Source organism: Cherax quadricarinatus, chromosome 1 (genome assembly GCF_038502225.1).
Source record: "Cherax quadricarinatus isolate ZL_2023a chromosome 1, ASM3850222v1, whole genome shotgun sequence".
Taxonomy (NCBI): domain Eukaryota; kingdom Metazoa; phylum Arthropoda; class Malacostraca; order Decapoda; family Parastacidae; genus Cherax; species Cherax quadricarinatus.
Window position 1 is genome coordinate 100,718,206 of NC_091292.1, and position 17,500 is coordinate 100,735,705.

General features: G+C 42.3%; 1 protein-coding gene across 10 annotated transcripts in view; it reads left to right on the forward strand.

Annotated features, from left to right (window-relative positions):
- Nucleotides 1–17,500, forward strand: part of raw — a 318,621-nt gene that overhangs the window by 216,744 nt on the left and 84,377 nt on the right. For 2 of the 10 annotated variants that reach the window (XM_070085124.1, XM_070085128.1), the window contains exon 2: nt 16,258–16,749. The exons of the other annotated variants lie outside the window; for them this stretch is intronic. In XM_070085124.1, coding sequence (XP_069941225.1) covers nt 16,602–16,749 — 148 coding nt within the window. In that variant the 5' untranslated portion in view covers nt 16,258–16,601. The remainder of the gene's footprint in view (nt 1–16,257; nt 16,750–17,500) is intronic. 10 annotated transcript variants of the gene reach the window in all.

The window sequence follows — 17,500 nt, forward strand, 5'->3', positions numbered from 1 at the left end:
GGAGACAGAGAACTTTGTCCGTGGAAGCAAAGAGGGGAATGTACGAGAGTATAGTTATACCAACACTCTTATATGGGTGTGAAGCATGGGTGGTGAATGTTGCAACAAGGAGAAGGCTGGAGGCAGTGGAGACGTCATGTCTCAATGTGTGGTGTGAATATAATGCAGAGAATTCGTAGTTTAGATATTAGGAGGTGCTGGATTACCAAAACTATGATCTAGAGGGCTGAGGAGGGGTTGTTGAGGTGATTCGGACATGTAGAGAGGCTGGAACAAAATAGAATGACTTCAAGAGTGTATAAATCTGTAGTGAAGGGAAGGCGGGGTAGGGGTCGCCCTAGGAAAGGTTGGAGAGAGGGGGTAAAGGAGGATTTGCGTGCGAGGGGCTTGGACTTCCAGCAAGCATACATGACCGTATTTGATAAGAGTGATTGGAGACAAATGATTTTTAGGACTTGATGTGGTGTTGGAGTGTGAGCAAGGTAACACTTTTGAAAGGATCAGGGGAAACCGGCAGGCCGGACTAGAGTCCTGAAAATGGGAAGTACAGTGTCTGCACTCTGAAGAAGGGGGTGTTAGTGTTGCAGTTTTATAAATGTAGTGTAAGCACGCCTCTGGCAAGACAGTGATGGAGTATATATACAGCTTTAATTCCTATTCAAGGGACTAAAATATTTGCGATTGTTAATGCAAATGTGAATTGCAGCCGATGGGCTTTAAACTTATGATTAATACAACTTGACTCTTTTTCAGATAAAGGAAGAGAGTTATCTTGTAAAATATAGCGATTAGTGTTGTGATTTACTTTGTTTTTCTAGGAAGAGAAATTTCTAGGAGAGTCTGACGGAAATATTTTAAGGTTAGTTACTCCGCCCCTTAGGCTGGCGTGGACCCACTCAGGCACCAGTAGCAGACCATTCTCGCTCTTGTAATGATGCGTGTGTGAGAATAATTTTGGTTATTGAGGTAGAGCGTCAGACAGCCATCACTCACCACATAACTGACGGCTTCACACACACAGCTTGCATGTGGTGAGTGACATCATGAGGTTTAAAGTTCTCGTGCACATTCAGTCACTAGTCGGTTATAAAGTACCACGTGTGAGGCACGTGGTCTTGACTCATATTGTTTCTCATCGTCATTTTAAATATAACGTAGTTCTGCTGGAAGGAATCGGTAGGTACTGATTCCTGCCAGCAGCACTGGAGTTTCTAGCATGTACCAGTTATTTTTTGCCCGCAATGCTCTGCATACAAAGGGGCTTTTGGCATGTACACCCAACTATTGTATTCTTTTGTGCAACTATGTATCATGTCAAGATAAAAAATTATTATTATTAGGATACGACATACATTAGACATTAACACTTGAAAGGTGTTCCGGGGGTCAACGCCCCCGCTGCCCGGCCCATGACCAAAGCTTTTGGTGGATCAGGGCCTGATCAACCTAACTGTTACTGCTGGCCGCATGCAGACCATCGTACGATCCACAGGCCGGCTGGTCAGGCACTGACATTTTGGATCTGTCTAGTTCCCTCTTAAAGACAGTCTAGGGGCCTATTGGGGGTTATTGAGCAGGCTTGGGCCTCTGACACTTATTGTGTTCTCTCTTAGTATATTCATGGAACCCCTGCTTTTCATTAAGGGTATGTTGCACCGTCTGCCGAGTCTTAGCTTTCGTAGGGAGTGATTTCTGTGTGCAGATTTGGGACCAGTTCCACTAGGATTTTCTGTGTATAAATTATGACTCATCTTTTTCGTCTGCGTTCCAAGGAGTACAGGTCAAGGGACTTCAAACGTTTTCAGTAATTAACGTGCATTACTGAGCTTATACGTGCAGTGAAGGTTCCCTGTACATTCTCTGCATTTACAGTTTCGCCTGCCTATTTTTATTCTAGGTAAGTCGACATGTCCTAGAGAGACATTTGTGGTGGAATTGAATATCAAGAGTCAAAAATATCAAATCTTTCGATTGATGGACATTTTCAACCTTCCTCGTACAATTCCGCGCTTGCCATCTTTGTTAGAGCATCAGTTTATGAAACAGTATTGTCGTTTTCTCTTAAAAGTGCAAATCTGAAGACACATAAGTATTAAGTGCAACACTGTTGCTTCATAGAAGCAAACTAGTGATAGTTTAGAAACTGTTGAATGCAACACATTAAGTAGTTGATGATCTATTATAGTGCAATGTGAAAACCTGTGTAAAGTGTTCTAGTCCACGAATAACATTAATTAAGATCCATATGCCATTAATTGAGACCCATATGGCAATAATCAAGAGCCATTCGACAGTAATCAACACCCATATGGGATTAATCAAGTAATATTTTTCATTCTTCAAAACCTATATGACAGAATTCGGGACCCATCATAGTATTATCAAGACTCATATGATATTTACCTGGACCCACATTGTATTACGACCTGCATATCATTTATCAATACCCGTATTACACTGGCCAAGATTCGTTTGCTGCTGATCAAGACGAATAAAACATTTGAAGGATCTTGCCCTAATATGGTGGAGGAAACGCTATGTAGATCTGGGATGCTGTTGAGGATTTATTCACCTTCACTACGTTGGGCGCCTCGGGGTAGATGCTTTTGTAATTGCGGTGTATCACTCAGTTTTTGTCGTAACGTCTGTTTACATTTCCCTGTGAATTTAGTAGCGTCCATTTGCTTTGTAAATAGTTGTTTCGTATCGGTATTTATATGGGTTTTATATTTGTTAACGAAAAGTGAATATGTGTGTGTGTGTGTGTGTGTGTGTGTGTGTGTGTGTGTGTGTGTGTGTGTGTGTGTGTGTGTGTGTGTGTGTGTGTGTGTGTGCGTGTGTGCGTGCGTGTGCGTGTTCGTGTCAGAGAACGGATGATTCAGTACTTTTGAATTAGGATCAGTCATTAAATACCAAGTTTGTCCATTAAGTACAGGTTAGTTGTGACAGTTAAAGACACAGGGGCCATTGTTCTTAAAATCGTTAGAAAGGCAGCGGTGGCTGGGCAGTAAAACATTTTACGAGGACCAAATGGCCGCCTTTCGTGTTGAGCTCACTAGGAATTTCTAGCTGTTGTTCGTGAAAAATTCTCAAAGTATCGGAATGAAGAAAGGAATCTTGACTTGATTAGATTACGACCTTAAGCATTTTGCCTGGACATTATAAATTTAAAAGGAAAAGAAATATGAGGTTTACAGTAGGTAAAACTCATTTTTTTTCTTGATATAAATAGCTGTTACGTCTCAATTATATAACTTTATCAGTTGCTCACTTAAAATCAGTGTACCATTGATTGACAAGCTGTTTTTAGTTTCGGCTTTATTTACAAGTGCTTAAATTTATGTGCAGCACAATGCCTGAGTCTAGCACCTAGGCATCGTTCAACTGTGCTTGTATGCCTCTTGGATGAATGCCTACGGAAGGCTAGTCATCGGCGCAAAGATAGGTTAACGTTAACATGTGGTGTTTGCTATTCATGAGGTGTAATAAAATGTAGATAATTACAAACAGCTGTGATGAGTGTATACTGAATGGTAGTGGCTTGTCATTAGCCTCCACCATTCTTTACACTAAAAAGATAAGGGAATAAGCTGGAGTGGACATTGAATATGCAACCTATCCTTGAGATAAGGGAATAAGCTGGAGTGGACATTGAATATGCAACCTATCCTTGCAAATGTTGTGGATTTATCACATACAGATTTTCGTTATATAGATTAGGTTATGTTTGGTTAGGTTAGGTGTTCTTCTACAACAAAAAGATACAAAATATATAGTGAAAAGGAAAAAATGTTTTGCCGCACGAGCACATAACGGACATCAACCAGCGCAGTAGAAAACTATGCGCGATTTTTACTGAAGGCACCTTCATCTGTGCCCCATTTGACCGTCTTTGCAACAATGAAATGGTCTGTTATTAAGAGGACCAGCTGGATTATGACGAACTTGTGCCTTATGTGTAGTTAAGTTTAGAAAGTTTTCGCATAGTTGGACGCCAACAACTTTTTTTTTATATAGCCATATTCGGATGCGAGGCTTCAAATATGTTTTTATTAAATACAAATATGTACATGATGTGTAAAAGCAAAGCAGTTCATGGTGGATTGTAACATTTGTACGTATGAACCATACTGCCTGGCGTACTATTACTACGAAACACTTGAGTTATCTTGTATAGAGTAAATACAGATAATGTTGTTGATAAAGAGTGGTAAACAGGATGACCTTGACGTACAGATGTGTTTGGGCTGACAGGTAACTGCTGCACTTCATTATTCAGCTCGTTTGGGAGGTCAGGGTTCTTGAGCACACTAGTGGCGATTTCTGGTGGATTTTGTTTGTTTGGTGTTGTTTCAACCGGCGCGAGGCGTAGTCTGATATTGAAAATAGTTTGATTTCCTAAATGGGGACTCCAGCAAATTCGGTGTATCTACCCTGAGATACACACACCTCGCGGTGTATAATATACCTCTCGGTGAATATTATATGTGTAGGTGAAGACATTTATTGGTGGTCCTTAACTAGAAGTTTAGCCCTAAAGTCCCATTAAGGGGGGGAGGTATTTCGATGGTGCTGTGGGAGTCTTGATTCGAATAGCATAACCTCTCTTCCTTTGCCTTGGATTGAACGTGATACCCTCGCAAGTTATATGATCTCCGGATTAAGAATAATAATGATAATAGTACTTAGCCCTTAAGTATACAGACCCGGATAAATCTTCAGCTCGAGAGGCTTCGGTTTTGGCTTTCTAACTCTTGGCCGTAGATTTAAAGAACAAAATGCGTGTCTTTTTACTAGGAGCTTCGCATGACCATGTGGTGAATGACAGAGAGGCGAAGACTTCCGTGAAAAGAAAATGAATAACATGCACGCATCCACCTCAGTGATAACGGGAAGTTAGGATAGCTGCTAACACGGAAGTTGCTTGGCGTGCATGGCACATTAGGCTGTACGTCTGCGAGTGTAGTTGATGTACACTTGCCACTACTAGTATATGACGACCTATTTAGCTCATTTCGTTATCTTTGTTGTGATATACTTGAGTCATCTTCCCTATTCTTTAGTTTCTTCTGAAAATGTTTTATACGTGTTGAGACCATCTATTTTACTGTCTCTCTTAAAACATTATATCCACTTTAATATACGTATATGTGTATAGATAGATTTTAAACATTGTATCCGTATAAGATAACCAAGGATTAGCTGCTTATGTTCAATGCTCGATTTGTATGTCTAGAGTCTAGACATACTTCCTGGACTGTGCTCGGGAGGCGAGGCTGTGACGAGATCTACACCGTTCATGACTCGTCTTTCCTGGTAGCGCTTGACTTGCTATTATTCATTCCTATACTAAACAAAACGTAAACTAAAGAATAACGCTGAAGAAAATATAATGTATACCAGATAATTGCCTTAGTTTTATATAAGTAACCTGTAAAAAAATACATATTCATTATCCAAAAAGATAAATTTATTTAAGTATGTTAGCATTATTACTAATTTTATTGTATTCGCGAGGAAGCGCTGAACCCGTATGGGTCATACAACACATGGGGAATGGGAGGCAAACGGGTTCGACACGAAGGAGTGAGTTGCAGTTCCTTGGATCAAAAGTCCATCCCCAGCATTAAGGAACCCGCTTGAAGAATTTAACTATAACAAATGTATATGTTATTCACATCAACTTAGTTGTTGCTGGACTTTGATAACATAAGAACATAAGAATGAAGGAACACTGCAGAAGGCCTACTGGCCCATGCGAGGCAGGTCCAAGTCTCCTACCGGCTTAAGCCAATGCACCCAACCTAGTCAGGTCAGGTCACCTTGACTTAAGGGAGGAACACGGCAACCGTCCTGGTAGCACAAGCTAATCAGGTCCAACTCACACCCACCCACACCCACTCATGTATTTATCCAACCTATTTTTAAAGCTACACAACGTTCTGGCCTCTAGGACCGTACTTGGGAGTTTGTTCCACTCATCCACAACTCTATTACCAAACCAGTACTTTCCTATATCCTTCCTGAATCTGATTTTTTCTAACTTAAAACCATTGCTGCGAGTCCTGTCTAGGCTAGATATTTTCAGCACACTATTTACATCCCCTTTATTTATTCCTGTCTTCCATTTATACACCTCAATCATATCCCCCCTAATTAGAACATAAGAACATAAGAACGAAGGAACACTGCAGAAGGCCTACTGGCCCATGCGAGGCAGGTCCAAGTCCCTACCGGCTTAAGCCAATGCACCCAACCTAGTCAGGTCAGGTCACATTGACTCAAGGGAGGAACACGGCAACCGACCCGTTAGCACAAGCTATCAGGTCTAACTCACACCCACCCACATCTACTCATGTATTTATCCAACCTATTTTTAAAGCTACACAACGTTCTGGCCTCTATAACGGTACTTGGGAGTTTGTTCCACTCATCCACAACTCTATTACCAAACCAGTACTTTCCTATATCCCTCCTGAATCTGAATTTTTCCAACTTAAAACCATTGCTGCGAGTCCTGTCTAGGCTAGATATTATCAGCACACTATTTACATCCCCTTTATTTATTCCTGTCTTCCACTTATAAACCTCAATCATATCCCCCCTAATTCTACGTCTTTCTAGAGAGTGCAGTTTCAGGGCCCTTAGTCTATCCTCATAGGGAAGGTTTCTGATACATGGGATCATCTTTGTCATCCTCCTTTGTACATTTTCCAGAGAATTTATATCCATTCTGTAATACGGTGACCAAAACTGTGCAGCATAATCTAAATGAGGCCTAACCAAGGATGTATAGAGTTGAAGAACAACCTGAGGACTCCTATTATTTATGCTTCTTGATATGAAGCCAAGGATTCTATTAGCTTTATTGCGAACACTTATGCACTGTTGTCTTGGTTTCAGATTACTGCTAACCAGAACTCCTAAATCTTTTTCGCAATCCGTAATATTAAGATCTACATTATTTAGTTTATATGTGGCATGGTTATTGTCCTGTCCAACATTTAGAACTTTGCATTTGTCTATATTAAACTGCATCTGCCACTTCTCCGACCACTGCATCAGTCTATTCAAATCTTCCTGGAGTGCTCGAATGTCCTCGTCAGAATGAATTCGACGGCCTATTTTGGTGTCATCGGCAAACTTGCCGATGTCGCTCTTTATGCCCTCATCTATGTCGTTTATGTAGATTGTGAACAGCAGGGGGCCCAACACTGACCCCTGTGGAACACCGCTCGTGACGCTTCCCCACTCTGATTTCTCCCCATTTATGCAAACTCTCTGCTGCCTATTTGTCAACCATGCCTCTATCCAGGAAAAAATTTCTCCTCCTATTCCATGTGCTTTAATTTTCCTCAATAGTCTCTGATGTGGGACCCTGTCAAAAGCCTTACTGAAGTCCATATACACAATATCATATTCGTTACCATGATCTACCTCCTCAAATACCTTAGTGAAAAAAGTTAATAAATTCGTAAGGCAGGAACGTCCCTTTGTAAAACCATGCTGAGATTCGTTGATTAATTTATGCTTTTCAAGGTGGCTACGAACTGCCTCGGCAATTATTGATTCCATAAATTTTCCCACTATGGAGGTTAGGCTTATTGGTCTATAGTTCGAAGCTAAGGACCTGTCACCTGTTTTGAAAATAGGTATCACATTTGCCATTTTCCACTTATCTGGCACCATGCCAGTTTGTAGTGATATGTTGAAAAGATTAGCCAAAGGTGTGCTAAGCTCCTCTTTACATTCCTTTAGAACCCTTGCATACAGTTCATCAGGGCCTGGGGATTTGTTAGGTTTTAATTTATCTATTTGCCTAAGGACCATGTCACTTGTGACCCTAATAGTGCACAGTTTATTATCGTCCTGTTCTACATAATTTATCATTACTGGAATATCACTGGTATCCTCCTGTGTAAAAACTGAGAGGAAGTATGTGTTAAAAATTCTACACATTTCCTTATCACTGTCAGTGAGCTGACCCGAGGAACTTTTGAGTGGGCCTATCTTGTCCCTGATCTTACTTCTGTATACCTGAAAGAATCCTTTTGGGTTAGTCTTCGATTCTCTTGCAACTTTAACCTCATAATCTCTTTTTGCTTTTCTAATTCCCTTTTTTATTTCTCTCTTTAACTGAATATATCGATTTCTTAATTGCCCCTCTCCTCTTTTGATTTGCCTATATATGCCTCTCTTTTGACCAATCAGATATTTTAATCTATTGTTCATCCATTTAGGATCATTTTTGTTTGATCTGATTTCCCTATTTGGAACATAATTTGACTGAGCAGCTAGAACTATGCCCTGGAAAGCATCATATCGGCAACCATCACCACCTACCTGACCCCTAGTCAGGTCATTCCAGTTCAGCCCACCTAAGTAATTTTTCAGTCCTATGAAATCAGCCAAGCGAAAGTCAGGGACGGAGACTTGATTGCCATTATTAGGGGAATTCCATGATATGTTAAAACTGAGTGATTTGTGATCACTCTCCCCAAGCTCATCATTAACCTCAAGATTATTAATTAGTGTTTCCCTACTGGCAAGAACCAAGTCAAGGATGTTATTTCCCCTAGTTGGCTCTGTCACAAACTGTTTTAAAAAACAATCCTGGATCGTATCAAGAAAGTCACCCGACTCTAAATTTCCTGTCAAATTGCTCCAGTCAATCTGTCTATAGTTGAAATCTCCCATTAGCACAACATTTTCGTATGTAGATGCCTTACGAATTTCGTCCCATAGAAGTTTACTGCACTCCCTATCAAGATTTGGGGCCCTGTAAATCACACCCAAAATTAGTTTTTCTCGGCCCTCGAGAAGCTGTAACCAAACAGATTCAGTGGCTGACGCTTCTAATTTAATATCTTGTCTAACACAACAATTTAAATTGTCTCTGACATACATCGCTACTCCACCACCTTTCCTGTTGACCCTGTCAGTGTGGAATAATTTATAGCCTTGTATGTGACATTCAGATGGCATCTCTCTATCTTTCAGATTGAGCCAGGTCTCTGTTATAGCAATAATATCTATGTTTCCTGCACTTGCAATTAATCTTAGCTCATCTATCTTATTTCTAACACTCCTGCTATTAGTATAGTAAACCTTAAGGGAGCTAGTCCCTTGCTGCCCTCTGCTGTCCCCCTTTGTTTTCTGACCTGTTCTATTGTCTTTATTTATAACTTCATGCTGAATGCCTTTTATACATTTACTGTTTCCAACCCTAGTGTTGCAACCTGCTTGTTTCCCACACACACCCATACCTCTATCTTCCATCAGTTTAAAATCATAGGCATTTCACCAATGGCCTTCTCAATCGAGTCTGCAGATTCAGGGCCCTTAGTCTATCCTCATAGGGAAGGTTTCTGATACATGGGATCAACTTTGTCATCCTCCTTTGTACATTTTCCAGAGCATTTATATCCATTCTGTAATACGGTGACCAAAACTGTGCAGCATAATCTAAATGAGGCCTAACCAAGGATGTATAGAGTTGAAGAACAACCTGAGGACTCCTATTATTTATGCTTCTTGATATGAAGCCAAGGATTCTATTAGCTTTATTGCGAACACTTATGCACTGTTGTCTTGGTTTCAGATTACTGCTAACCAGAACTCCTAAATCTTTTTCGCAATCCGTAATATTAAGATCTACATTATTTAGTTTATATGTGGCACGGTTATTGTCCTGTCCAACATTTAGAACTTTGCATTTGTCTATATTAAACTGCATCTGTCACCTCTCCGACCACTGCATCAGTCTATTCAAATCTTCCTGGAGTGTTCTAATGTCCTCGTCAGAATGAATTCGACGGCCTATTTTGGTGTCATCGGCAAACTTGCTGATGTCGCTCTTTATGCCCTCATCTATGTCGTTTATGTAGATTGTGAACAGCAGGGGGCCCAACACTGACCCCTGTGGAACACCGCTCGTGACGCTTCCCCACTCTGATTTCTCCCCATTTATGCAAACTCTCTGCTGCCTATTTGTCAACCATGCCTCTATCCAGGAAAAAATTTCTCCTCCTATTCCATGTGCCTTAATTTTCCTCAATAGTCTCTGATGTGGGACCCTGTCAAAAGCCTTACTGAAGTCCATATACACAATATCTTATTCATTACCATGATCTACCTCCTCAAATACCTTAGTGAAAAAAGTTAATAAATTCGTAAGGCAGGAACGCCCCTTTGTAAAACCATGCTGAGATTCGTTGATTAATTTATGCTTTTCAAGGTGGCTACGAACTGCCTCGGCAATTATTGATTCCATAAATTTTCCCACTATGGAGGTTAGGCTTATTGGTCTATAGTTCGAAGCTAAGGACCTGTCACCTGCTTTGAAAATAGGTATCACATTTGCCATTTTCCACTTATCTGGCACCATGCCAGTTTGTAGTGATATGTTGAAAAGATTAGCCAAAGGTTTGCTAAGCTCCTCTTTACATTCCTTTAGAACCCTTGCATACAGTTCATCAGGGCCTGGGGATTTGTTAGGTTTTAATTTATCTATTTGCCTAAGGACCATGTCACTTGTGACCCTAATCGTGCACAGTTTATTATCGTCCTGTTCCACATAATTTATCATTACTGGAATATCGCTGGTATCCTCCTGCGTAAAAACTGAGAGGAAGTATGTGTTAAAACTTCTACACATTTCCTTATCACTGTCAGTGAGCTGACCCGAGGAACTTTTGAGTGGGCCTATCTTGTCCCTGATCTTACTTCTGTATACCTGAAAGAATCCTTTTGGGTTAGTCTTCGAATCTCTTGCAACTTTAACCTCATAATCTCTTTTTGCTTTTCTAATTCCTTTTTTTATTTCTCTCTTTAACTGAATATATCGATTTCTTAATTGCCCCTCCCCTCTTTTGATTTGCCTATATATGCCTCTCTTTTGACCAATTAGATATTTTAATCCGCACATAAAAGAGAGAAGCTTACGACGACGTTTCGGTCCGACTTGGACCATTGACAAAGTCACACAGTGTGGCTTTGTCAATGGTCCAAGTCGGACCGAAACGTCGTCGTAAGCTTCTCTCTTTTATGTGCGGGTTATTTGTGTATCGTTCCAGTCACGGTATTGTGCCTTTTTGTTATTTATATATTTTAATCTATTGTTCATCCATTTAGGATCATTTTTGTTTGATCTGATTTCCCTGTTTGGAACATAATTTGACTGAGCAGCTAGAACTATGCCCTGGAAAGCGTCATATCGGCAACCATCACCACCTACCTGACCCTTAGTCAGGTCATTCCATAAACAAGTGATGGTAACGTCATGATGGCAGGAATCACGTCCTCGGCTGTGTCACGGTTTTTAAACAGCAGCAATAACAGTAATAATTATATACGCGAATTGTGATAAAGCAAAGAATTATGTAATTCAGGAGGGACTTGATAAAACAAGCAGTGATGAGAGCAGAAGTTTATTGACGAAGCTCGCACTTCCCAGAGTATTCACATTAACCTAGGTTTTACAAGTTATTAACATTATTTCACTGTCACCTGATCTTCAAATTTAACTACATCCTTTTTTCACGATCTTCCCGCCTGTCACAACTGGTATTGCTTCTCCCTCTTACCGACTGGAGATAGCTGATGTCTAATATTAAGCCTCCGCATTTTTTTTTTTCTCCAGTGTAGTTTGGTTGTGAATTGTTCGAGCCACGGTATTGTGTGGGTTGTAAATTGTTCGAGTCACGATATCGTAACTTTTATTCTTCGACTGCTTAGTGCTGATTATCAAGACCCTGTACACTGTGTACGTTAGGCCCATATTGGAGTATGCAGCGTACGTTATCTTGAGCTAAAATAACATGATTGAAGAGTATGCTGTTTGCACTTTGTAAAAGCGGACAGGTAAACATAAGTTTATGGGCGGCCACAACGTCAGAAGAATCAACGTTGCTTTCATTCTCAAGCGTTGCTCTTTGCATAGTTTAAAATAGCACATGTAACAGCCAAGATCCGTGGGTCTTCCACGCTAGTTGATACTGGGCCAGAGTTTGAGAGAACGCTGCTCTAAATGTATTAGAGCTGAGCCCAGAATGTGTGTGTGTGTGAGAGAGAGAGAGTGAGAGAGAATGAGAGAGAATGAATGTTCAACCCAGAATGTGTGATTAAGCCCAGTGTGTGAATGTTGAATTACTAGTTGTCAGAGGGACTTGTTCGACATTTGGCCTCATTTTGTGTGTGTGTGTGTGTGTGTGTGTGTGTTTTAACTGCCAGTTGTTAAAGGTAATTGTCGATAGACACTTGTTCCCCCTCCCCTCTCTCTCTCTCTCCCTCTCTCCCCTCCCCCCCTCCCTCCCCCACTCTCCCCCCCTTTTTTGTGTGTGTGAGAATGCTGTGCCCAGTGTATGCGTGTGCATGGGAATGTTGAACTCAGACAGCGAACTTCTCAGTTGTGTCGACCTCCAGGCAAATATCTCTTTTTATCTTTTATACCTTTGCACTGCCTTTTAAAGATAAGCCAATAGGGCTGAGTTCACCGTGCATGCCCAGAAACATCTACATAATTCTACAGACCATGAGCAATTCAAGACCCCTGTAAAACTTGCAGTCACGCCGACACAGAGGAACACATTAAGTTTAAAAACTGGATTTTTGAAGGGCAATATTCACTGTAAACGGGTGATTATTCAAGACTTTTAAATCACACTCAGTTTCACGTGCTTGTTTCTCACGTTTGACCTCTCGTTTTTGGAGTTTCAGTAGGCATTCTTAACATTTATCTTGGGTTTGTTATAAAGTGGCATCAGGCTCATGGCAAATAAAAGTGGGAGAATGGATGGAGTTTACAGACAGCCAGACACCACTCCAGCAGGGCTCTGATGGTGATGTGGGACTGGGGTGGTGTGGGGATGCAGTGGTTACCTGGAGGTTACCTGGAGGTTATTCCGGGGATCAACGCCCCCGCGGCCCGGTCCATGACCAGGCCTCCCGATGGATCAGGGCCTGATCAACTAGGCTGTTACTGCTGGCCGCACGCAGTCCTGTGTTTGACTGTGGTAGTTTGGAACCATGATGGTATGGCGCTGTTGTTGTACTGGTGTTGTATTGGTGGTGTATTGTGGTGGAGTGGGACTGGTGGTGTGCCAGACTCGTTTCTTCCCTCCCACACACCCAGCACCTTAAATGTCATGTCAACACTGCCTGCAGGCATGGCAGTCCCCTCCTTCCCATGCACACGGTGGCACACAATGCACTTCCCAGGGTTGTTATGCTTTCCATCGTTCTTGTAGCTGACATTATTAGGGTAGCTGCAACTCCAATAGTGGTTGGAAGTTGCAACTACCATAATGCTGTCATCTATTAGGGTTCAAATTTAGAAAGATACAGAATACCAGTGGTATCAGTATATACACAAGAGTAATGAACTGACGGGTCGGGTAAACCAAATATTTTGGGTAGCTTTAAAAATTAGGTACAGAACTAAGAACGATTGGATGTGTATGGAATTAGTAGGCCTACTACGCAATGGGGACCACCCCATTGCGTAGTAGGCCTTGGATTCCCATAAACTGCACAATCCAGGGCAACATGGCTTCAGGGCAGGTCGCTCCTGCCTCTCACAACTACTGGATCACTATGATATAGTCTTGGATGCACTGGAAGAAAAACAGAATGCAGATGTAATATACACAGACTTTGCAAGAGCGTTTGACAAGTGCGATCATGGCGTAATAGCGCACAAAATACGTGCTAAAAGAATAACTGGCAAAGTAGGGAGATGGATCTTCAACTTCCTAACCAATCGAACACTAAGAGTAGTGGTCAACAGAGTTATATCGGAAGCTGCCATAGTGAAAAGCTCTGCTCCACAAGGCACAGTACTCACCCCCAGCCTGTTCCTCATCCTCATGTCAGACATAGAGATGTAATCCACAGCACCGTGTCATCCTTTGCAGACGATACTAGGATCTGAACGAGACTGTCGTCTGTTGAGGACACGGTTAACCTCCAAGAAGATATAAACCAAGTTTTCCAATGGGCAACGGAAAACAATATGATGTTCAATGAAGGCAAATTCCAACTACTCCGTTATGGAAAACTGGAGGAGATAATAACTAGAATTGAGTATACTACAAACTCTGATAATACAGTAGAGCGGAAAAATAATGTGAGGGACCTGGGAGTGGTATGTCTGAGGATCTCAGTTTCAACGATCACAACAGTGCCACGATCACAACTGCAAAGAAAATGATAGGATGGATAATGAGAATATTCAAAACAAGAGTTGCCAAGATAATGATCTTTTTCAAATCACTTGTTCTCTCTTGGCTGGAATACTGCTTTACATTAACATCTCCTTTCCAAGCAGGTGAAACTGCAGATCTAGAGAGTGTACAGACATCCTTTACTGCACAGATAAGTTCTATCAAACTCCTCAACTACTGGGAACGCTTGGAAGCACTTGACTTGTACTCGTTGGAACGCAGGCGAGAGATATACCATAATCTACACTTGGAAAATCCTAGAAGGAATGGTCCCGAATCTGCACACAGAAATCACTCCCTACGAAAGTAAAAGACTGGGCAGGCGATGCAAAATATCCCCAATGAAGAGTAGGAGCGCCATTGGTACACTAAGAGGAAACACCATAGGTGTCCGGGGCTCAAGACTATTCAACAGCCTCCCACCATGCATAAGGAAAATTACCAATAGGCCCCTGGCTGCCTTCAAGAGGGAGCTGGACAGATACTTAAAGTCGGAGCCGGATCAGCCGGGCTGTGGTTCGTACGTTGGACTGCGTGCGGCCAGTAGTAACAGCCTCGTTGATCAGGCCCTGATCCACCGGGAGGCCTGGTCGTGGACCGAACCGCGGGGGCGTTGATCCCCGGAATACCCTCCAGGTAACTTACCTGGAATCACTTCCGGAGGTCACCGCCCCATGGGCCGGTCAGGTCAGCCAGATTGGCCAGGCAGATGGTGCCCGCAGCCCAACGCGTGTATCACAGCCCGGCCGAACAGAAACTGATTTGAGGAACCTATCGAGTTTCCTCTTGAAGACAGAGAAAGTTCTTGTATTCCTGCCTGATCTATTATTATCAGCAGCGGGGACTTCCCTAGACACTCCCCTGATAACAATTAGCAGTCGAAAGTTAAGAGATGGAAATATAGTTACACACACACGCGCGCGCCCTGCAACCACACGTAGGTACGTGCACACAAACGGGTGCGTACAAATATGCTTACACCGTCTTATTTACATAAATTTACTTGGATAAACAAGTTTTGGATGAAGAGTGACATGAGAGCGCGTGGGTTGTGTTAGGGAATACCTGGAGGGTCGAGCCTTCACAGAAACACTGTAGTGTTGCATCTTCTGAATGAGCTGGCACTCGCTGTGTATTTCCCAGCTTGTCTGCTGTTGTTGAAAACGTAGACAGCTTCAGCTGTAGTAGTCTCTGTTCTCATTCTCTTCTTATCTTACTATTTCCCTCCTTCCGTTTCCTCTTCCTTTCTCTTCCTTCCCCTCCTCCTCCTCCTCTTTTCCCTTCCCCCTTCCTTTAAGCAGAATGCTTTGACACTTGGCTTTGTCATAATATGAACCATTTTTTCTTACTTTCCCGCCCTCCTCACCCCCTCATCGTCACTAATACCCTCCTTGTCACCCCTCCTCGCCCCTTTCCCCTCTGCCTAAGAACACTCCAGAAAGATGGGCAATACGCCACTGTAAGCAGTAACGTAAAACTCACCACCCACACAAGTACTCTAGAGCGGGGCGATGTCGGTGACAACACATTTCCTACATAGCGCCACGTGCTGCATGTATGATGTGCTGCAATGCTTAGCTGCTTACTAATTAGCTGGCTGTGACTGATAGATTGGTTGACTTACTGATTGTGTTGCTGATATAGACACAATAGTTAATTAGTGCACGGGCTCTCTTTAGTGTACTGGCTATCTTTCTGCCTGTCTTATTGACATACTGACTTGCTGTCTGAGGTAGTGGCTGTCTGGTTTATTGTTAGTCTTCTGTAAATGGCTTTCTACCTAGTTACGAGATTTTTTTTTCTTAAGATTTGACAGTGCAGAGCTCTGTCCTGGCAGTTTTGATAACACAATTTTGAAACGGAGGACCGATACACACATGAAGAGGGAAGTGTGACAAATCAGTACAAGGTGAAGTCATCCTTACGAGTATTAACCTAGTATTACCAAAGGAATCCAAATAGTGAGACTTATTTCCGTTGAAATCCTTGTCATACCACTAGGAATCTACTAACTCCTTATTTTGTTTACTTCTAGTTCAACTAGGGTAGCGGGAGAGGAGGCTCGCTCGATAATTGAATCATGGTCCTTTTGGTTATGAGCTGAACCACTGAGCCAAGAGATGCCGTGAGAGTGGCACAGGAAGGGGGGAGAGTTTTGTGGCAACATTAGTCCACCACATTTCCTGTAGTTGGTGAAGTGGTGAGTGGGTGACCCTGGTAGTGCCAGAGCCTGGCTGGACGCCGTCTGGCACGGTCCTGCTGCCGCCGGTGTCCCGCACCCGGGGGGGGACACGTCTTCACTACTGTGCAGAAGACCATTTTAGTAACTGAGGAATTGTTTTGCAAGTGTCGAGGAAGTGGATCCAACTATGACGGGTGATGTCTGTGGGAGTCGGAGCGACCAAAGTTAAGGCGGCGCTGTATTTGGCACTAGTGTTGGTTTCCCATTGTTGCTGGGGCCCAGCAGGTGGCCGGGTACTGGGACAGTCATACAGTGATCCTCATCTATACAACATCACCATGACAGGTTAGTCTCATGTTAAAAAAATATAACTCCTTCTGCCACCTCTTGGCCCTACTGAAATATCACTTACTGTAGACTGACAGGTTTCGTTACCTTGTATATGAAATCCTGTGTAAGGAAGTATGACAGGGAAATAGCTTTTGTTCCCACCCTGTGACTCGTATAATAGGGTAGCCGTACACTGCGGGCGTTGCCATCTTGTAACTCATATCAGTATAATATGGTAACAGTGCAATACGGGTGTTCTTATATCTATCAACCATTTTATGAAGGCTATATGCATCATTTTGGCAGTTCTAATATTTGCACCATAATTAGGTCTCTATATCACCAGTACAGTTATCAACCATAGCTGCTAGCAGGCTAGACACATTGTGCATGTGCCAGTACAGCCAAGCTTTTCTCAGTAGTTCTCCTTGGGCTTACACGACAGACGTTATGGAGGCTCACCCAGATGTTTCACTGAATAACTACCATTGACATATTTGAATCTCTACTACTTTTCTACCCTGACGAACAGCAACCCTTCTCTGAAAATTACACGTACTGGCAACACTACAGTGTTGGTTTATATTTTGTACAGCTGTGAGCATGCATGGGAGAGTCATACCTAGATAAGTTGGCCGTTATCATCTAACTGTATGTTGTTGTGGGTTCAGAGGTTTGTAAGGGCTCAGAGGCCAGGCTTGAGTACCTTTGTGTGTGTGTTAGTTACCATTTTGTCCTAGGCACATGTCGATTAGACACTAGGCCT